Source organism: Lithobates pipiens, unplaced genomic scaffold (assembly GCF_037356315.1).
Source record: "Lithobates pipiens isolate NorthernLeopardFrog02 unplaced genomic scaffold, aLitPip1_a1.2 Scaffold_19, whole genome shotgun sequence".
In the NCBI taxonomy this organism is placed as follows: domain Eukaryota; kingdom Metazoa; phylum Chordata; class Amphibia; order Anura; family Ranidae; genus Lithobates; species Lithobates pipiens.
In genome coordinates, this window is record NW_027507764.1 from 327,680,541 (window position 1) to 327,704,387 (window position 23,847).

General features: G+C 42.2%; 1 protein-coding gene across 1 annotated transcript in view; it reads right to left on the reverse strand.

Moving 5' to 3' along the window:
• Positions 1-23,847, reverse strand: part of DROSHA (drosha ribonuclease III) — a 579,282-nt gene that overhangs the window by 161,180 nt on the left and 394,255 nt on the right. Inside the window, exon 18 of the mRNA XM_077492043.1 lies at positions 2,846-2,984. Coding sequence (XP_077348169.1) covers positions 2,846-2,984 — 139 coding nt within the window. The remainder of the gene's footprint in view (positions 1-2,845; positions 2,985-23,847) is intronic.

A 23,847-nucleotide genomic window follows, 5' to 3' on the forward strand; every position in this document is an offset into this window, starting at 1 on the left:
ATAGGGGATTTCGTGCCTGCTGTGTAATTATATCCTGACAGCAGGAGGTTTCCCTGCTGACAGAATACAATGTCCACTGCTGGCAGCTATAGTCGCTGGCAGTGATCACACAAAAAAAACCAACAGGCTGGTTGTACTGAATTCGACAACCACACTACTGGCACACAACTAAGGACAGCTATAACTCGATAGACAAGAGACACATTAATTAAATATGACCACAGATTTCAGCACGCTATCTGAACCAATTTCGTAAGCACAGAACAGAACAAAAAAAAATAAAAAATTAACACAGCTTAGGAATTTGCTTATCGATTAATTGAGCAGTAGAAATGCAGAAAAGAAGGCCACATATGATTTATGCAGTGAGGAAAAGACACAATTTACAAAATGTTTGAAGATAAAATACTAGCATTAGTTGCACTCTCTTTGCATAGCTGAGGCATAGCTATAGTACAAGGCTTTCGAGTAGGGAAGCATGTTTGGATGCTAGTCTGAAACCACTCGAGCCATCCCACTTTGGATCGTATATACGCATGGCTGTGGGCAATGCCTCAGACATTAAAGATTGGCGGTCCACAGTGACAGCTTCCAGGGATAGCTTGGGTGTTTTAGACTAGTATCTAAACATTCCTGAGGTCATCCCTACTTGCTACGCTAATAAACGTACAAATGCAGCTTAAAGTATAAGTTTACCTTTGCGAACATGGTACATGTTTCACCCATTTTTAGGGTGAAACATGTAACATGTTCCCAATGCTACAGCCACTGCCCGATTCCCCCCTCCCTATGACAGCAGTACGAGGAGAAGTTCCCCATACTAGCTGTCGGTTTTTTAAATCAGTGTCGCTATGTGAGGCTCCGCCCCCACAGCTATGTCATTCATTCACAGAGTTCTATGAATGAACTACAAGTACGGATATCCTTTGTGGATGACGGCATGTAGTTCTTAGTGAACTACCATGGCACTCATTGATTCTTCCTGTCAATGTATCTGTGTGCCCGTACAGAATGTATGGGCACACAGATACACTGACAGGTCTGCAGGAGATCTGCTGAGCATTGGTGCAATGCTTTAAAGGCTGCAAAAAATGTACACTTATTTATTTTTATTTTTTATTTAAAATGTATTTTTACTAAGTGAACTTAGCCTAGTTTAAAAGTATAGAGAAACAACATGCAAGTGTAAACAGGCATTTGAAGAACAGAATTAACACACCGGTTTCCTTTTTTAACTAATAATTAAGGGACAAATATATAAGGATCTCAAGGCCTTTTAAGAATCAAACATATTTTGAATTAATAGGGAATAAAATCTGATTTCCTGTCTAGCAGCCCTAAATGTAATACTCCCAGCTGACAGTTTCATGTTCCCTTTTGCCTAAAATGAAACTAATACAGAAAGCAGGTTGGACAGCAAAGCTATAGCAACATTTTTTATTTTTTTATATCTACACAAACTACATGTACATATGTACAGGTTGTATATACTGTAGAAAATACTAATCACTTATATATATATATATATATATATATATATATATATATATATATATATATATATATATAATATATATATATTTTTTTTACTTTAATTAGATATACAGTTTCACACAAGGAAGTTCAGGGTAAAAAAATTGGAGATGCTACTGCCGAACTAAAGTAATTTTATCCTTCCTATCTTTTCTGCTTAGATACTGACCTGAAACAAGTATGTGGATAGCCGCTGTCAGGATTCTGTCTGCTAAGCACATACTTGTTTGGGTCAGTAGCACACAAATTAAAGCCATTTTTTTTTTCAAACATTACAAAGCATTTTCAGTATGTGGATATTTTTATTACACCTAAATAATTTTAAAGAGGTCATTATTGCGTAAAAAGACATTGTTGACAAGATACATGCATCCTAACAATTGTTTTCCTACAGAGATAAATGTGCCACTAGGATCTTAAGTACTTGACAACTCAAGGTGTGTCAGATACTTGTGTTTCCCCACTGCAAGCTGTGATCCCAACCTGCTAGCTGCTATAGGGATACAGTGATTACTAGCACCCAGGGGAAAAGGCCTCAGCGCACAACAGTAATGCCACGTACACACAAGCAGAATGGACGACAGAAAAAGTCGGACGGAATCTTTTCATCGTATATTCCGATCATGTGTATGCCTCATCGGACTTTTTTTCCCCGAAAATTCTGACGAACCTAGAAAGAGAACATGACCTAAATATTTCCGACGGAACCAATTCCTATCGGGAAAACAGCTCGTCTGTATGCTGTTCCGATGGACCAAAAACGACACATGCTCTGAAGTACAAGACGGAAGCTATTGACTACTGGCTATTGAACTTCCTTTTTTTAGTCCCGTTGTACGTGTTGTATGTCACCGCGTTCTTGACAATCGGAATTTGGTGGGATTTTGTGTACGCAAGACAGTTTCAGTGGAATTCTGTCGGAAAAACCTTCAGAGGTTATTCCGACGGGAAAACCGGTCGTGTGTACAGGACATTAGACCGAAGGTTTCTGACAAACCCGGAAGTGTTGAATGCTCAATATACTGGCAGGGCTTCTAGCTTTACAGGATATTAAAGTATAATAAATGCTTTTTTTTTTTTTTTAAATACTGTTGTTAGAATACATTTATCTCAATGACAGAACTATTTGAATATAAATGATACAGCCCTCTTTGTGGGCAAAGCCAAGATACATAAGAATCAAACCTGCTAAGAACAAGAGACAAAGAGCATAAACTTCACCATCATAATACCCAAAACTTCTCAATCATTACCACTATATGAAGGAGAGATAAACTGATTTCTAAAAGCTTACTATAATCAACAAACATACCTTTTTTACGCATGTGCATGTAATGAACTTTTCTATCCCCATATTTTGGCTGCCTAATTCCACAGTTGGAAAGAGAGTTGCGAGCATGGTCAGGATTCATTCCAAAGTTTAAATGGTGGCTTGGGTGAGTCATAGCAAGCTAAAATAGAAAACAATAAAAACACATTAATATACATAGAAACTACACACTTCATGGCAGGATCGACCCCTTATATGCCTCTTTTCCCATATAATCAATGGTTCCATGCACCTTCACCCATCCATAGGGCCAGAAGAGTTACAATAGCTATCCACAAACAATACTCCTTAGTACCTATAGAAATACAAGTAGACCCTGAAGGCCGTTTCTTTTTGTTAAGGGCAAGATCCAGGGTCAGTATTATACTCCCGCTACTGTAAATGCCCCCAACAACCATACTGTTAAATTTCTATCTAAAACTTTGGATATTTTGGAGAAGTTGCAGGAAGGTTTATTGGTTTTAAGAGGGGATGTTAACATTACCTTGGACCTTAGTCTACACACTTCTTCTGGGAAAAGCTTTGCGTCTCATAAGGCTTTAAGGCATGTTAAACAGCGCCTTCACTTTGTATTTGGTAGACAGTTGGAAGGTGCTGCATGAGCGGGACATTAATTTCAGCTATTATTACAAAACACAATGTATATTCAAGTATCGATATGTTGTTGGTCGATCAATACTATCTGAATAATGTAAATTCATCAACTTTTGAGTCAATCGCCATGTCAGACCATGCTCCAATAAGCTTAACGATATGTCCGGCATCGATCAAAAGCCTGTAAAGAACATGGCAATTGAACAAATCTATCCTTGATGATAAACAGAATGTGAAATCCCTGTCCCACACACTAGTATTATACTTTGAGACCAATACATCAGAGGAGGTGTCTGATCAAGTGGTATAGGAAGCCCATAAGGCGGTCATTAGAGGGGAGTTGATTTCAATGGGTTTGTATATTAGAAAGGTTGAGCTTCTAGAGGAAATACATGAACTTGAAATTAAACATAAGGCCCATTTAAAACCTGGGGACACGCAGAGACTGGAGAAACTGCTGGTAGACTTAAAGAAGTTCCTCGATAAGAAAGTTCAAAATAAACATAGGTATTTTGCCAATAAGGGTGGGAGATTATTGGCCAGACAATTAAAGAAACAACAGGATTTATGGCATGTTCAAACTATAAAGACAGGCGATAAGCATATAGTGGACACCCAAGCAATAGCAGCTGAGTTTAACCATTTTTTTTTATAGGTCTCTATATAATATAGATTCAGTTCCTGTGGGGGCAATGGAGGGTGTGCGTGCAGACAGAATTCAGGATATCTTGAAGCATCAGAGTTGCAGGTCATTCCATCTGCAGCCATGGAGGAAATGGAAAAAGCAATCTCGATTGAAGAGTTGGGTGCAGTGATTGCGGCTTTGCCATTGGATAAAAGCTCGGGACCAGATGGTTTCACAAATATGTATTATAAAAAGTATCCCCAATCCTCTTGGCTCCTTAATTCTGTCTTGGTCTCTAACCCATTGCCTCCAGAGGCACTGTTGGCTTAAGTGCCGGTTCTCCCGGAGTTAGGGAAGGATCCTTAGTGCTGTGCCAGCTATAGATCCGTCTCCTCCCTCCTTAACTCTGACACTAAGCTCCTGGCTAAAACTCTGGCCCTATGGTTACAAGACCATATAGTTAGATTGATTCATCCAGATCAAACAGGGTTTATGACGGCCCGAGAGGCCACAGATAATACTATTCGGGCCTTGCATGTACTACAATGGATGCATAATGGACCAAACCAGACTCCAAGCGTAGTAACCTCAATGGATGATGAAGAAGCATTTGATAGGGTGGGGTGGGAGTTTATGGTCGGAGTTCTGAGGGAGATGGGTCTGAAAGAACAGATGATGGGGTGGGTGACAGAACTGTATGCAGATCCTAGAGCAAGGGTTCAAGTCAATGGTAGATTATCCGATTAATTTGAGATACGGAATGGGACTAGGCAGGGATTCCCATTGTTATTTGCTATGGTGCTGGAGCCCTTTCTGCGAACGATTAGGGGAAATAGGAAGATTAAAGCCCCATTCACACTATCAGATTTTCTGCTGATTTTTTCCTTCAGATTTACCAAAACCATGTAGTGGAAGGGCCTGCCTGATTGCATACAAATTGAAACCCCTAAGGTTTGACCTCATATTATATGGTTTTGGTAAATCTGAAGGAAAAAATCAGCAGAAAATTTGATAGTGTGTAAGGGGCTTAAGGGGATTTTTATTGGATCAATGGAACATAAGATCTCAGCTTAAGCAGATGAGCTACTGTTGTACCTTTCTTCTCTTCAAGAGTCTTTGACGGAACTGATTTTGGAAATTGAAAGGTTTGGCCTTATTTCTAATTTTAAAAATAAATATTGAGAAGTGTTGATGCCAAGCCATGTTCCTTTGAGGATGATGACTACTCAGCAACAATCCTTTCCTTTTGTTTGGCAAATTCAATTCTATATCCTACTTGGGGATTTATATTTCTTTAGAAGCAAAGCACCTATATGATTTAAATTATGGTCCCTTGGTAGTATCTATATTAAAAGATTTGCAGAAATGGAGAAGTCATTGTCTGACATGGTTTGGCAGGGTAAATATGCTTAAACTTAGTGTAATCCCTAGACTTATTCATGTCTTGCATCCCATGCCCATAACACTTCCACAGACATTCTTCAAACAAATACGAAGGGCTTTTATGAACTTTGTGTGGGGCGATAACCCTGCCAGGTTGGCAGATTTTGAGGAGACTCCCTCATATAGCGACTTACTACAGAGCCATGGCCCTGGTTCGTATTATGAATTGGTGCCATGACTCTGTTGGCAAACTTTGGGTGCCCTTGGAGAAGACATTAGCGAGTAGGAACCTGGCCAGAGCTCCCTGGATTCTGGTTTCTTATAGGGGGTTATTTGAATATTTATCACCATTGACGAAGAATAGGATTTTTATAACAGCTTACCTGTAAGATCCTTTTCTTTGAAGTACATCACGGGACACAGGGCCATAGTAGTTACTATGTGGGTTATAGGCCACCTTCAGGTGATGGACACTGGCACGCCCTAAATAAAAAAGTGAACTCCCTATATAACCCATCCCACTGGTGGGAGTACCTCAGTTTAGCAGCATAGCAATACACATGTATACCAAAGAAGGGATGGACCTCTGTGTCCCGTGATGTACTTCAAATAAAAGGATTTTACAGGTAAGCTGTTAAAAATCCTATTTTCTTATCGTACATCACGGGACACAGAGCCATAGTAGTTACTATGTGGCATGTCCCATAGCAATGCTAAATGAAGGGAGGGAGACAACAAAAGTAGGGCACCAAGAGACTAGAGGACTCATACTGCAGCCTGCAGTACATAGCACCCAAAGGCGATATCCTCCTGATCTATTACATCTACTTGACAAAATCTGGTAAAAGTATGTACTGAAGGCCAAGTTGTGGCCTTGCAGATCTGAGCCATGGAGGCTTGGTGATGCACTGCCCAGTAAGCACTAACAGCCCTGGAGAAGTGCACTTTAATATGAAAAGGAGGGATTTTCCTCTTTAAACCATACCCTTGAAAAATCACTTGACAAATTAATCCTGGGGTGCCAACCCCTGGATTCATGCCAGGAGACATAGGATTTCCAGATTCTATAGAATATGGCCCTGGAGGCAGGCTTCCTAGCATTAACCAAAAGTAGAAACCACTGAAGCTAACAGCCCACGATCTTTCAGAATGTGTCTCAATAGTCAAACCGCTAAATGTAGCGCTTGAAAGGTAGGATGGAATACCGGAGCAGGTCTGGCCATAGCGACAGGGTCCAGGTGCCATTCTTATGATCTCGGCAAACTAAGATCTCCTGGGCCACACAAATCACCTCCTTTCCTTCTTGCTTGATCCTGCTAGAAGACGTGGAAGTAGCAAAACAGGAGGGAATGCATAGATCAATGAAAAACTGATCCCACGGAAAAACCAAGGCATCCGTTCCATATGCCATTGGTTCCCTTGTCCTTGACACAAAGTTGTCGATCTTGTTGTTGAACCTGGACGCAAACAGATCCACGTCCGGAACTCCCCATTTTTGGTATATTGAGAAAAAAAATTTGGGGTGAAGGGACCATTCACCCTGGAACAATTGTGGGTGACTTTGGCGCTCTTTCCTGAGAAGAGGGGAAGAAAAACGGCACTTGGGGCGTCTGGTGGGGAGATGAATCCCCCAGACTTACCGGTGGCCTTGCTGATGTGTTAATGAAAGGATCTATATAGATACTGCGCAATGTGTAGATGTACTACATTTATGTTGTATGCTTAAACTTGTCTTAATTAAGAAAAAAGTTAGTTAAGGTGGAACTTTAGTCAGAAAATTAGGTCCTGCTTAATTACTTCATACCGGCCCCTTTTGCAGGTATAGCTATATAAAACATTACAAATAAATGCCTATAGCAGCCTTTATTAACCTTTTCAACACCAAGAAACCCTTGAAATAACTTTCTAGTCTCAGAGAACCCGTGCTAAAAATTACTAGCTCTATAACTCACGATTCATTACTGTGATGGGAAGAATGCTCCTTACACTTGAGGTCATTGGGAAGAATTACTCCCCTACAGATAGCTAAAAAGATTAATGGTGTCAGTGGGGAGGTTATCTCAGAGTTTCTGGAAACCCTGGCATATACTGTTTAAATTCCAGTATTACATTGTCTCACTGTGCTCTGCACATGCTCAGTTCTCTAGTTTTCAGCACTGGGCAGAAAATGTAGAGGCTGGTCTGCTGACAGCCTAAAGATTTACTGCTGCTCAGGGGCTCTGGGCTTCAGCAAAAAGAAAGGGGAACAATGCTGGAGGCAATTTACCACACACACTCATTTTGTTAGCATAAATATTAATTTGGAATGCATGTCCCTTGGCAAACAGCATTATTTTTTTGTTATTGGTAAAGTTCCATTTTAAACAGGGACTATGTTGACGTTGCCTTTCATTATCAGTCACAGATGAATATAAGGTGACTAATCTGCACTCAAAGAGAGGAACACACTTGCAAGTTTAAAAATGAAGAAAACCTGTACTAAACTTTTAGTACTAGTTTAACAGGTTGCAATAAACATTTTTTTTATATTCATTTTTTTCCCCATAAAACTGTAGAAGACTAAATATTGAAAAATGTTCAACTCTTTTTCTACTGCAAGTATGAATATTACAGAAAATATATGACTGTCATTGGGAACATATCTAAGTTTGCTAATGTTCCTTATGCCACTATTATCAATCCTGGTGCGAATAGGATAACAAGCTGCTAGAAAAATACACTGATCCCACATGACATCAACGAAAGAAACAACAGAAAACAAAAACATCTATAGCACACAAATAAACACATCAAATGTCTCATTTATTTTCAAATCTACCCTAGAAATATGAATATTTAATCTAAATCATGTAGATAACTTATATACTAAATTATGAGACCCATATAGCTTAAATTGCTCTCATATTCAAGTGGTCAGTAGACATAGCAAAACTGGATCCACATGTATAATCTGTATTACTCATTTTACAATTTTTTTTTTTTTTACCATTTTATTATGCTGATTGCCCCGGTTAAATAATGACATTTTTTGCAAGCTGTGTCGGGCCATGCATCCAAGGGCCAGTGGCTTTAAGACAAAATATATGCCTGAAACCGCTGGCTGGCTGCACGTTGTGCTTCTTGACATTTGTGTTGATGCAAAAAAAGTAAACCTTCCTCCAGTCCCCTTCCATTCGTAAATACAATTTTAATGTACATTTGCTGTATAAGTTGTTTCATGAATCCTTTTTCTAGTTGTAGCTTTTAGATGTCCTAAACTAGCTTAACATGTATCTCAGTGAATATTTTTGGCTGTGTCAGTACAGTACTGTGTCTATGCAGAAATGTTCCTGACTGTAACAGTATGGCACCAGGGGTGGACTAACAACTTATGGGGCCCCTGGGTAATAGGAGATTATGGGGCCCCTGGGCAATAGGAGAAAATGATGGGGCCCTCGGGCAATAGGAGAAGATTATGGAGCCTCCAGGCAATAGATTATGGGGCCACACAGTATACACACACACACACAATATACAGACACAGTATACAAACATAGAATACACATACACACACTGAAAAGGTACTGGAGAGGCGGGGCAGCTATAATCTTGGGATTAAAAAAAAAAAAAAAACAGATTTTTACATACTGTCTCTGGTTTTATTGCGGCTGGCAACCCTGATGGGGCCCCTTAGTGGCATGGGGCCATCGGGCAGTGCCCAAGTGCCTGAATGGTCAGTCCGCCCCTGTATGGCACCAATTGTGTCTCTGCAGATGTGCATTTACCAGTTTATATTTACTAAAATAAGTGCATTTCCATGTGTACTGTGAGAGGCCGGATATAGTGAATGCAGGGTCCCGGGCTTAGTAACACTTTAATTACTTCTCCGTGGACATGTTTCTGTTAATCATTACATATAATTATTTTTTATGTGCTACTTGTGCGTTTTTTAAAAGGAGGGATGACAAAACAAGGTAACTGGATAAGTCATTCGATCATGGGTAGGTCCCTATTGTTGTAGACTGAACAGTCAATTCTACAGGCTGTTCTTTAGGTAAAGTTATATGTCTATGATATTCTTGGTAGTTAGAGTGAACATTGCCTGTAGCAAACCACATTTGTACATTTCTCATATTTTCTGAGATGACTTGAATATTTAATTGTGACCGCTGCATGTGCTACGCTTCCGAACATAATATTGTACTGTGCAGAATGCCAAATGTATCGCTTGGTTTTGAGAAACAGTTTCTTGAAATTTGGCTTGATTGAATATACCACTTTTAATATGATGCTCGGCCATTTTTAAACTAGCACACTAATTAAAAATAACTTTGATGAGCCTATGCGTGACAGCAGCTGCCACAATTCTATATTTATTCTCCGACAAGTATTTCACATGAACCAAGATTTCCATTTTTCCCCCTAGTATCTTTCAGAAAATTTGGAAAAAGATATAGAAAAAAAGAGAACAATATGGATTCGACGGAAGAAGGAAAGAATTATTTGAATGCACAAAACTAGTGAACATGTGGAGCCTACTGTCTCAAGTGTCTACAAAGTATGGAATATCTAGCTGGAGGAACACTAATGATTTCACTGCAGCTGTAGCTTGAAAATTATGCTTGCAAGGCACATTATATCCGTTTGTAAAAATAAAGCCAGTATGGCAACGAAAATATGATTTTAGAGAGAAACTATCAGAACATTCAAGTGCTAAGTTATAGTTTCTATTATATGTACAGAAAAGTCTGATGGTGAAAGCCAATACAATTTCATGCTTACTTTGCTTGACTTGCAAATCCTTAGCTTACAATTAATGGATAAAGCAGCAAAATATTATAGATATGGAGCCATTTTATGACTCTCTATCTTACGCTGTATCTGTGCTATAAACCAGAAGCTCTGGATGCACAGCTGGCCACTGAGCCATAAAGAATAATTTTGATGGCTCTGCCCACAATTCTAAAACTACAGATAAGCCCTTACTGGATTTGTGGCAACATGTTTACACCTTCTGCATTAAGATGGTATTTCTGTTCTACAGTACTGTGGTAGAGGGATTTGTGTTAATTGCTGTTGACTGCCTTCATTTGGTTGATTAAGAAATGTTTTTATAAAGATTAACTAAAAACCTGATGTTGCAGCACCACATTCCTATGCAAAAAAAAAAAAAAGACTACTTTTTTCTACTGAACGGCAATAAACATGTCTATGGTTGATGTCAGATGAGGGATTATGCCACGAAAACATGTTTGTTCCTATGGACTCACTCCATCACTAGCTGAGGCAGAAAGAGGTGATCACGATACAGAAGTGTTAGATCGTGTGTAACAGTGTAGACCATTCCGAGGGACAAAGTGCCACACATGCTCAGAATAAATTACGAGAGGAAAGCTATTGGCTACTGCCCTCTTTATAGTCCCGTCGTATGTGTTTTACGTCATCGTGTTCAGAACAATCAGATTTTCCGCCAACTTTGTGCGACCGTGTGTAGGCAAGACAAGTTTGGTCCAAAAGCCGTCGGAAAAAATCTGATGGATTTAGTTGTCGGAATGTCCGACCGTGTGTATGGGGCCATTAAGGATAGCAACGGAGCAACATTTTGCTGCCTCGGCTTCAGAGGGAGTGATTCCATAAATGTAGACAACCTTTTTAACGATCCTGCCACTGTCTCTTTCTCGCTTGTGGAAGAATCACTCATCTGAAATCAGGTCAACTGTCCAACAACCACATCTGATTTAGAGTTTTCGATGCTGTAGTGTTGGTACTTTAAGTTAAGTTTGGATGTTAATTTTGGATGTTGTTAATGTCTGAACATAAAGTAGTTAAGTTAGTTTTTAAAGTCCCACGATAGGTTATGTTGCTTCATTGCAAATTTCTGTAAGAAAATCTGTTTATCACACTATTATCAAGTTTGAAAAAAAAATATGCATGATGGTAGGTGGTCTGTGTGCATTATCATGCTACATGCAGCAAAGTAGCTCATATACCTTTTTTGAGCTTTGTGCATTTGGATGCCCTTAATAATAAATGGCACCACAAGCATGACAAGATTATGCTTTTGGTACCGCTACATAATACTAACTACAAGCAGCATAAAAATCCACTTTTACAGCATTAGGAGTAACATTTTGGCAGAGTAGCAAGCAGACAGCCCCTGTCACCTTAGCACAAACAGGCAGATTGCACAGGGTCTGGCTCTCTACTCCCCTTATTAGCCTCAATGGTGTCATTGAGGTCCTCCTGGACTGGACTCTGTAGGGACTTTCTCAATTTCCTCAGGTTGAGGGATCTGGTCAACAGCCTCATCTACAGCTCTCTACAGGGAATGGCTCCAAGTATCGGGTGCCACACTAAGTTCCTGGAAGGCTAGGCACCCTGTCTGCATTATAAACCACAAAAAAGTGCTTTCATAGCTGGAATCGAACAGAATGTGCACTGCACACGCAGGACTGGTGAGAAACAGTATCGTGTTATCAGTGCTGAATCACCTAATAAAGGAACCAAAAAACGTAAACTGATCAGCCATAACATTATGACCCATGACAGGTTAAATCAATTACATTATCTCATTACAATGGCATCTATATTAGTCAACAAGTAAACATGTTGTCCCTGAAGTTGAAAGCAAAAATAAATAAATCTAGAGTCTAACTAAGGCGTTCTCCAGATCCCATTCCATTAAGCATCTTTGGAATGTGCTAAAATAACAAGTCTGATCCATGGAGGTCCTGCCTCGCAATCTACAGAATTAAAAAGGTCTGCTACTGATGGGCTTGGTGCCAGATGCCGCAGCGTACCTTCAAGGGTCTAGTGGCCTCCATGCCTTAATGTGTCAAGGCTGTTTTGTCAGTAAAAGGGGAATATCAATATTAGGTGGGTGGTCATAAAGTTATGGTGGTCAGTCTATCACTAGCACTATCAATAAAACTAATATACAAACAAAAAGTAGTAATCATACTTAACACCACTTATTTCATTTACATAGGTGTACCCATGCGAGGGCCTTGTTTGGCCGCACAGGGATGCAGAGGTGTTCTGTGCATCCACATTCAGGCAGTCCCATTCCTGTCGATTGGGATGTAGTGGCTGCATGGACAAAGATGCTTCTCCCAATTTGACAGCCATGCAAGTGCATGGTCCAGTACAGACAGTGTGTTTGGGGTTGTGAACCTGCACGGCTGTCAATTTTGGAACAGCATCTGTGTCCATGTGGCCGCTATGTCCCGACTGCCTGCACAGGGATAGATGAAACATCCATGCATCCCTCATCCCTGCGTGGGAAAACATGGCCCTTGCATGGCTGTATGCTGTAATATACCCATGTGAAGGAAGCCTTAAAAATAGTGCAAACAGAATTTAACCATGTGGAAACACAATGCATACAACGTGCAAACAAGTGTTTACAAATCCAAATATACACATCTCCCCTCCACACAGTAGGAAAGTTCACAAAAGTGAAAAAAAAAGAAAAAAAAAAAGTTAACGAAGGGAAAAGTCCAAAGCACTAAATCTTTTTGGACCAAGATTGTGTATAATTTTTTTTTTTTTTTTTTTTTTTTACAATTGACAATTTTTATTAAGGTTTAAAAGTTGCAATGCAAAAATACTAAGCACAAAAACAAGGGGGTATAGTGGGATAAAACAAACACAGAAGGGGAGAGGGGTGGGAAAGCATCAGCAGACATCCATAGGTTGTGAATAATTATAAAGCATAAAGATGTTCTCATGTTCCTTGCACGGATAATATTCAGGTCTACCACCGCAGCCCAATAAAAAACACACTCAGGGAGCTGAGCAGGTAAATTAATGATCTAGTAGTCCAACAACACAAGTGATTAATCCTGGTCTTCCCCATCACAGATTCTGGCAAACGTATATTCTCTTATGCCCTGTACACACGGTCAGACTTTCCGACGGAAAATGTGCGATCGGATCTTGTCGGAAAATCTGATCGTGTGTGGGCTCCATCTGACTTTTTCTGTCGGATTTTCCGAAATACACAAAGTTTGAGAGCCGGATCTCAAAAAAAAACAACGAAAAAAAAACGCAGAGGTGATCAAAAAACCACCAAAAGAAACCTCTATTTGTGGGGGAAAAAAAAGGAGGTCAATTTTGTTTGGGTACAGCATTGCATGACCGCACAATTGTCAGTTAAAGCGACATAGTGCCGTATCACAAAAAAATACCCTGGTCATCAAGGGGGCAAATCTTCCGGTCCTTAAGTGGTTAAATCGCTTATAAGGCCTTTTTTTATTTTTAAATAACAAATATGTTACACTTACCTGCTTTCTGCAATGGTTTTGCAGAGAGCAGCCTGGATTCTCCTCTTCTCGCATCGTCTTGGGCCCCTCCCTCCTGCAGGCGCACCAGAGCAGGCGCACTCCTGAGCCAAAGCTCTGTGTGTCCATTCACACACACAGCCACTGCTCGGCCCCATCCCTCCGTCTCCCAATTGGCTCACTGGTTGTAATTGACAGCAGTGGGAGCCAATGGCTGGCAAAAGCCAATCAGGAGTGCAAGTCCCTGGAGAGGCAAGGCTCTCGTTGACATCACCGGATCGAGAGGGGGCTCAGGTAAGTATTAGGGGGGACTGCTGCACATAGGTTTTTTTACCTTCATGCATGAAAGTAAAAAACCTTGTGCTTTTACAACCACTTTAAGGCATTATTCTCAATGGGCAAGTGAATAGCGATTGGTGGTCAGAGGCAATATAGTAGAGCTGCCATGACGCGTCAACATTATCGACTAAGAAAATACGTCGACGTGCGTTCTGGGCGTTGATGCGTCACAGTGGTGGCAGTGCTTAGTATCTAGCGCTGCCCTCCGTGCCGCCGTCCCCCTCTCTTCTCCCCCGCCGCCCCCCTCTCTTCTCCCCCTCCGTGCCGCCGTCCCTAGGGGTGCAACGGATCGGCACCGATCCGTTATCCGAGCGCACATGCCGCGATCCGCGGAGCGCTCCGTGGTCTCGGCCTTAGGAGAGGCCGCGGCCTCGGCCTAGCTCAGAAGCGGCGGCCATCTTTCTACACCCAGGCGTTTACAATGTGATCGCTCCGACGGAGCGATCACTTGTAAACAAACCGGCGTCATGACATGACGCCGGTTTTTCTCTCCCCTCTCTGTACTGATCTGTGCAGTGGAGGGGAAAGGTCGGATGGAAGCAGCCATCCCTCCATACCCAGCCAATACTCTGCCAGCCTCTGCAATGCAATACTCTGCAATGCAATACAATACTCTGCAATGCAATACAATACTCTGCTGCAATACAATACTCTGCTGCAATACAATACTCTGCTGCAATACAATACAATACTATGCCCGCCAATACTCTGCCAGCCAATACAGTACAATACTCTGCCCGCCAATACTCTGCCAGCCAATACAGTACAATACTCTGCCTGCCAATATTCTGCCAGCCAATACAGTACAATACTCTGCCCGTCAATACTCTGCCCGCCAATATTCTGCCAGCCAATACAGTACAATACTCTGCCCGTCAATACTCTGCCAGCCAATACAATACTCTGCCTGCCAATACTCTGCCAGCCAATAATATTACAATACTCTGCCCGCCAATACTCTGCCAGCCAATACAATACTCTGCCCGCCAATACTCTGCCAGCCAATACAATACTCTGCCAGCCAATACAATACTCTGCCCGCCAATACTCTGCCAGCCAATACAATACTCTGCCCGCCAATACTCTGCCAGCCAATACAATACAATACTCTGCCCGCCAATACTCTGCCCGCCAATGCATTGCAATACTCTGCAATGCAATACAATACTCTGCAATGCAATACTCTCAAGGTTATCCAAAGGATTAATTAGCTAATCAAAAAAAACACTAGATTCATTAAAAAATAAAAATAAAAATAATAATCGGATAGTCGTTGACTAATCGAAAAAATAATCGATAGATTAGTCGACAGACAAATTAATCGTTAGTTGCAGCTCTACAATATAGCACCTCTTGAATGCCTGTTTTAACCCTGCAATGCAGTGCCCTGTAAATGGGGAGGTTGAAATGCTGGGGGGTCATTTTTGTTGCGGCCCTGAAGCAAGGCATCATGGTCAAGGCATGTGTACACCCCTGTCAATTTTCTTTGCAGCTTAAGAGGGTGCGGTAAAAAAAAAAAAACAGCTCAACCACATTTTTTTTTATTATCCCCGAACCGCAAGTGTAAATGAGTCCTAACTTAACTTTTATATTACTAATATATACAGTATACACACACTCAATCAAAATTTGGAAATCTGTTGGCCATTTAAATAATGCATACCAAAGTGACAATGTATATTTCTTAGTGGACTTTGCATACAAATCTTCAGTGGCTGTTCAAGCCTCCTTCAGCTGTTTCAACATTGTTTTATTTCTAAGGATTAGTGCTTATCAGAAGTGGGGGATCTTGCAAATAGGAATGAATGTAAGGATAGAATAAACCAGCTCAGCTGTCCTGGATCTCTCATCCCTCTAGTGCCAGGCACTGCTCTTATCAGATGCTAATCTGCACATATCTTCCTTTGATTTACTTTATGTTCTTACATGAGTTTTGGCTTTTAAATAAAAGCTGTAAAATGTTTCTTCTGTTATTCAGTAATATTTGCATACTGTGCATATTAGGAATTCATTTTAGACTGCATATTGAGTTTGTTGAACAACAGATTAGAGAGCGGGGGTGAACTTGTCATGACAAATCAAATGCTCTGCAGTGTAAAAAAGCTGAAAGTTCTTGACTCTCTTGTATCATAAGAGAAATACCAGAGCATTTTTGGAAATCCAGACAACATTAATTCAGTTTACAAACACACATAAAAAATATCTGAAAGGTGAACATGCATGTACTGCACATGGTATGCTTTCAATTACAAAGAAGATACTGACATCTGGCTGGTGCACATGAGCCCAATATCAGCCAGTTCAACAGAAACCAGGCAATATTCCATTTAGCCCATGTGTACAGCTTCTCGTCGGACAGAAGTGGGTCTCACAACTGGGGTCTGTCAAATGAGCATGCTGGAAAACCAGCATCTGATCAGCACTTGCAGCCAATGGTTGCAAGCGCTCACGAGTGTGTTTTGGCACGGGGGAGGGGGCAGTCCCCATGTCAAAACACAATAGCACAGCGGGGAGATCACCGCACTAACACCGGATGTGTTAGTACAGCGACATCTCATTTTTTAAGTTCAGTTCGTTGGGTTGAACTAAAACACAACCTCTTGTGTGTACCTAGCTATAGGACATAAAAAGCCTCTCCATCTTTGCCAAAACTAATATACTGTACTGCTGAGCACAAGGACACTTTTTTTTCTTCTGGCTCAGCTGATATTTAAGTGGTTGTAAACCCTTAGCCCTTGTACACACAGTAGGACATTCCGACGGAAAATGTCCGATCGGACCGTGTTGTCGGATAATCCGACTGTGTGTGCGCTCCATTGGACTGTTTAAGTCGGAATATCCGACGGACAAAGTTTTAGAGCTGGGCTATAAAACTTTCCGACAACATGATCCGATTGGACTTTGTCCGATTGTGTGTAGAGAATTCCGATCGGACAAAGTGCCACGCATGCTCAGATCAAATTCCTAGACCAAAGCTATTGGCTACTAGCCTGAATGCAGTCCCGTTGTAACGAAATAACGTCATCACGTTCTGAACGATCGAATTTTCCGCAACTTTGTCCGACCGTGTGTATGCAACACAAGTTTCGGACAAAGTCCGTCGGACAAAAAACGATTTTGTTTTTGGAATGTCCGACCGTGTGTACAAGGGCTAACAGATCACTTTGATCTACAGGTAAGCCTAGATTAAGGCTTACCTGTAGGCTCAAGAAATATCTCCTAAACCTACACGGTTTAGGAGATATTTGCAAAAAGACAGGTGCCGTAGACAGCGGCGCGCAGGCACACTGAGCATGCCGCTGCTAACAGCAATATGCCGTTAGAGACAGCTCCCGTGCGCATGCGCGGGATTGACGCCATTGAGGCTCTGGCCAATCACAGCGCCGGGAGCAAGCTCACACAAGTGCCCCCATAGGAATCGGCTTCCTATGGGGGCACTGAATGAAGAGGAGGAACCAGCAGTGCCGGTGGGGGAATCTGGGAAGAGGAAGATTAGGGCCCAAAGAAAATAAGCATAACATGTTGTTATTTTAGTAAAAAAATAAAAATTTAATTTGCATTGAAGGCTTATATTAATGGCAGTTCCCAGGGAACGTGTGTACTGACCATATGAACCATCAGTGCATTGACAAAAAAAATGGTGCATGCCTGGTTTTATGTGTGTAGCATTCTTTCATTTTAAATTGACTGCCTTAATGTAATGCTTGTTAACATACTGCATACAGTTAGTCCTCGGGTTACAAAGAAGATGGGGGTAAAGCAACACTTTTTTTAGTGCCCCTTTTTCGGCCGCTAGAGGGGCACTTTTAAACCCGCTAGCAGCCGAAAAAGGGCTAAAAGAGCTGCCCGTTGATTTCATAAAGCGCCTCATAGCTGCTGCTTGCAGGACTTTTTTTTGATGTCCTGCCAGCGCACCAGTCAAGTGTAAAAGTCCTTGGGCTTTCACATTGGAGTGACAGGAGATGCACTTTACAGCGACTGTAGAGCCTGTAAAGCGCCTCAGTGTGAAAGGGGTCTTAATTCAATTTGTATGTAAGTTGGAATAGGTAAATTTGTTAATTGTAACTCAAGCCAAAAAAATTACTTTTACGTTTTTTTGGATAGCATTGGGCAGGGTTAACACCACTATTTTTTTTTTGCTGTCTGTGCAGGGGTTTGATATGGCCACATTGCTCTTTAAGGGCTAATAACTGACCCTTCTAGGCAGTGTTTTAGTTACTATAGCGGTGATGAGTGACAGGCAGGACATTATTTTCTAAGGATGCCATAGGAACATCTTAGTCGTAAAGAGACCATTAGCTATGCTGCCTTCTGTCACGGTTACCAAAACACCCCCAGTCTGGGGAATCAAAGATCGGCAGTCTGCATGTTTGAAGAGGAGAGCCTTTGTTTATAGAATATAGCCATGGTCTTTATAGAAAACTAGGTGGGGCTGGGCTCATTTCGAGGGCGTGACAGCGTCATGACGTAGGGGGCGTAGCTTCGGGACCCGATCCTCCTCGCCCTCCTCGCTCTCCCTCGCCTCCCCGCTACTACGCTGCATGGAACGCAGCGCGCTGACCACAGACACGAGCCCAGCTGACTGGCCGCAAACCCGGATGCGAGGTGCGGTACGCTGGAGGAGCTGAGCAGCTGGACAAAGCGACAAGGAAGCCGGGGACATGAGGTACAGCATCGCTGCTCCCCGCTCGCCATACATTTGGCGCCCCTCCACTAAGTAAGCTGCATTCCTGAGGGACCGCGTCCCCCCTGCCAGCACTTCCCAAGCGGCATAGAGGCGAAAAGACTGGACCTGCTGAGAGAGCAAAAATGACCGGTGGAAGGCTGAGACAGGGAATTCTGGACTAAACCAGGGAGGTGGTAAGCCTATTAGCCTGTGAGGGCTCAGCACACCTATATAGTAATTGTGTATGTTGCTATCTGTGAATGGAGGGCTGCAGCAGCGGCAGGGGAGGATGTCAGTGGTCTTGAGAATGTCACAGGAAATGTAAGGACTTGGTTTTTGTCCCCCCATAGTGAACTCTGGAAATGAAGTATCTTTACCTGATGGCGAAATTATGCTGAAGATCCTATCTAAGTGCTAAGAAATTTTTGCATTGTTGAAGCTCTGGCCCTGTTGAAAATCTTACGGTCAGTGAGCTCCCCCTTAGTAAACAGCATAAAAAGGGAGAGGAAAAGGAAGGGGTAAAAGGAACCGTCTTATAGACTGAGAGAGTAACCAAAGTACCCAAAGTGCTGGTTGCCGTAGGCCGGCTCAGAGAAGGAAAAAAAAAAAAAAGGAATATAGAGACTGAGAAGAGAACAACAGTGACTGTCATCTTCTAGTGTGAACTTGCTTAATTGGCCTCCTGATAACATCGGAAATTACATGGTGAATCCTGAATGTTAAAACCTGCCACGGACTAAGCAGACCCTCCTTGTTCCTCTTTTTGCTGCTTGTTTTTGTTTTTTTTTTTTTTTTTTTTTTTTTTTTCCTCTTTTTTACAGGTGGTTGGTAAAAACTCACTTATGGTCTTCTCCTGGACTTTTTCTCAATATTGCTCTGGGGTGTATAGTGTTGTTTGATTTAGTATGAATTAATGTGGAGACAGATATAGACTTGGTAGCTACTGGGGAATTCCCCCGTGGTCTTTTTTTTTCCCTTTCATGATGAAGGGGAAATCAAGTAAGACGAAATCAATTACCCCAGTCACAAGCCCGGTAGGGATCCAGAAATATATGGCGGCAAATTCTACCATAAGAGAAGAGGAGATTGGGAGCCCTAGAGCGGAGAAACCGGTGCGGGTGGGAGTTAGTAAGCAGAGAGGGGGGGAAAGTAGAACAGAGAAGAACACTCCCGCTAAATCCTTGGTGAGCCAGAAAAATGGGGGGGTCGCACATGGAGCTGCGGGAAGACAGGAGGAAGTGCAGGAGGAAGGGAGGAGAGACACGGAGGAAGGAGGGATACTCCCGGGAGGCCTGGGAAGATCGTCACCTGTAGAACAAACCTCACAGCTAAAAGAGATGCTCGGGGAGATGTTCGCAAAAATGGAAACCTCCCTCAAGGTAGAAATCGCTACAATAAGGGTAGATATTGGGCAAGTATTGGGGAGAGTAGAGGAAATAGAAAACAGAGTTGAGACCCACGAACAGAAAATAGAGGAAATACTAGAGCAGGTGACAGCACTAAGGAAGGGAAATAGGGTATTACTGCATAAGCTAGAAGACCAGGAAAATCGCAGTAGGAGAAAGAACTTACGGATTAAAGGGCTCCCCGAGTCGCACAATAGCCTGACACTTAAGGAAGTAGCTCAACAAATCTTCAACCCACTCTTAGATAGGGAAATCTCAGAACCTTTAAAAATAGATAGAATCCATAGGATAGCACGTTCTTCAGGAAGGGGGGCAGATTACCCGCGAGATGTAATGGTGAGATTCCACTATGTGGAGGAAAAAACTCGGGTGATGGGAAAGATTAGAACTAATCCAGGGTTGTCCTATGGGGGTGCAGAACTCCAGATATACTCAGACTTAGCAGCAGAGACCTTAAGGAGAAGAAGACGACTTAAACCGCTTACAGAGATGATGACGGCAGCAAAGATCCCGTATCAATGGGGATTCCCATCATGCTTAATTGGGAAGAAAGAGGGAAGGTCTGCGGTCCTCCGTTTTCCGGAGGACGTGCAGGATTTCTGTGAGCGGTTAGGTATAAACACCCCTCCGCAGTTAGAATGGGAAAGGGAAGAACAGGTAGGGGTGATAGGTAAAATCGCTAAAAATGGTGGGTCGCAGGAACCCTGGACTAAGCAGAGAGGAAGGGGGACAATTAGTGGTGAGCGGACTTAGGGGGGGACGGGGGGACTGGGGGGGGGGGGAGGTGAGGGAGGCGGGGTCTCCTAAGGTTGTGGGCCGGAATTAGCCCTAGGGAAACTATGGAAATGGTTCGATCAAGTTGGAAGATCGTCCAGTACCATAGGAACAACGGGAAAAGGGTTGTCTTACCCAATCTTTCGAGATGTTCCGTTATAAGACAGGGGGGGGGGGGAGGAGGGAGAGGAAGAGGGGGGGGGGATTTCTCGTTTTCTTTTTTTTTCTTTTTTTGGGGGCTCTCACTCGGTCCTTCTTTAGAGTTGTAGGAGTAGATCCAGCTGGGTCCACTGGACGCGTCAGAGAAAGAGGAAATCAATATACGCTATAAAATATGGAACTATTGAACGTTGTTACTTACAATGTAAGGGGCTTAAATACAAAAAGGAAAAGATATAGGATTAATGATGAGTTAAGGCATATGGGAGCAAACATAGTGTGCCTACAGGAAACGCATATAACGCACACCTCAGGAATTAGGATAAACACAGGGGACTTTCCGGTGTGGATATACGCGGATTCCCCCTCTCCTTATTCCAGAGGAGTGGCGATTGGTTTTGGTAAAGCAACGAGATTTGACCTAGAAAAGCGTTTAGTGGACCCAGAGGGGAGATATCTGTGCCTAAAAGGGATGTTACAGAACATGAAATGTACTATTGTCAATGTATATGCTCCGAATAAGAATGCTGATAAATTTCTAAGGAAGTTGCTAAAAAAGATTGAAGATTTTAAGGAAGGGAACCTGATCCTAGCAGGTGACCTAAATTGGAATATGGACGTGAAGAAAGAGAAGGTCAGGGAAGGAGGAAGTAGGCCACCTAATGAGAAACAAAGAAAGCTGTTAAAGGCTTTGGCAAGTTTCCAACTACAGGATGCCTGGAGGGCATTACACCCAAGGGATAAGGACTCTACCTGCTTCTCCTCGGTACACGGTACTTCCTCCAGAATTGATTACATCTTCTTAGAGTATCAGCTTCTATCAGCATTAAGGAAGGCTGAAATAAAATCAATAACGATCTCAGACCATGCGCCAGTAATAATCCAGTTAGAGATTAGGGGAGTACGTGTGCCGGGAACAAGTTGGAGGCTTAATGAACTATTGCTTCAGGATAAGGAATCAATTAATAAGATCGAACAGGAACTGGAACAATTTTTTAGGTTGAATGATACCCCGGGAGTCTCTGCCCCAATACTGTGGGAGTCTCACAAAGTTGTAATTAGAGGTATACTAATCGGAATTGGAGCGGGAAAGAAGAAAGAGAGGGAGAAAAAGAAGCGGTTATTGTATGAGGAGATACAGAGAGGGGAACGGAGTAGGAGGACGGAGGGTAGCCCGGAGAGTCAGGAGCTGAAAAGGTTGAAGAGCGAGTTAGAAGAGTGCTTGGAGCAAGAGAGGAAGGCTGCTTACCATATGCTAGAAAAGGAGAGATATCTCTGGGGAAATAAATCAGGAAAATGGTTGGCCAGGAGGGTGAAGGAAAAAAAAAACGGAACCTTTATCTCAAGAGTAAGAGACAAGAAGGGAGAAGTACAAATCATGCCGGACAAGATAATGGATACGTTTCATGCATATTATAGTGCCCTCTATAATATTGGAAACAACAAGGGGGATGCGACTCGGGAGGAAATAGGCGACTATCTGAGGGGGTTAGACCTATATAAACTAACGCAAGAGGATATGGCCTCTCTAGAGTCTCCAATTAAGATTGAGGAAGTTGAAATAGCGATTAAAAATACAGCAGTGGGGGGATGCCCGGGGCCGGATGGGTTTCCGATTCTATATTATAAGAAATTCCAAAAACAACTCGCTCCAAAACTATGTGAGTACTTTAATGTGGTGGGGGAGGGGAGAGGTAAGTTTAGGGAGGAAACAATGCTGGCACATATAGCACTAATCCTGAAGGAGGCAAAAGATCCTTTGGCAGTTGAAAGCTATAGGCCAATATCGCTCTTGAACTCAGACATTAAGTTGTTTTCAAAAATTATTGCGGAGCGATTGAGGCCTTATGTGCCGCGTTGGGTTCAAAAAGATCAGGTGGGCTTTGTTCAAGGGAGAGAAGGGAGGGACAATACCCTGAAAACCATTCTGTTGATGCAGGAGGCAATCAGACAGGGAGGCCCCACGGTCCTTGTGTCGATTGATGCTGAAAAAGCATTCGACAGGGTTAGCTGGGGCTTCCTGTCTGAGGTAATAAGGTACTGTGGAATAGGGGAAAAGATGAGAAGGTGGATAGAGGCCCTATATGACCACCCTAAAGCTAGAATAAGAGTTAATGGATCCCTTTCGTGCCCCCTAGAGTTATTCAATGGGACACGACAGGGCTGTCCCCTCTCCCCGATTCTTTTTATAATGGTATTAGAGCCCCTTTTGGCAACCATTAGAAAAAACCAAGATATCCAGGGAATTAAAGTATTGGACAAGGAGTATAAGATAGCAGGTTTTGCCGACGATCTCTTACTCTATATGTCCAACCCAAGGATCTCTATCCCGGGAATTATGAAAGAACTTATGAAATTCGGGGAGGTCTCAAATTTCAAAGTGAACATGTCAAAGTCGGAGATATTAAACTTAAATTTATCTACAGCGGAACAAAAGGCGCTCCAGGGGAAATTGCCGTTTAGATGGTGTCCAAAAAAATTAGGATATCTGGGAATTAATTTGACAGCAAAAATGGGAGACCTGTTCGAGGCTAATTATATACCTCTCCTTAATAAAATTAAGCAACAACTTAGTAAGATTCAATACAGAGCCCTCTCGTGGACGGGAAGAGTTAATGTTATAAAAATGTTTATTTTACCGATATTTACATATACTTGCCAAATGATTCCTATTATTTTATCCCCAGCGTATTTAAATAAACTTAAAACTATGATCAGAAGATTTATATGGAGAGGGAAGGTAGCGAGAGTGGCATCTCACATTCTGACTAGAAGTA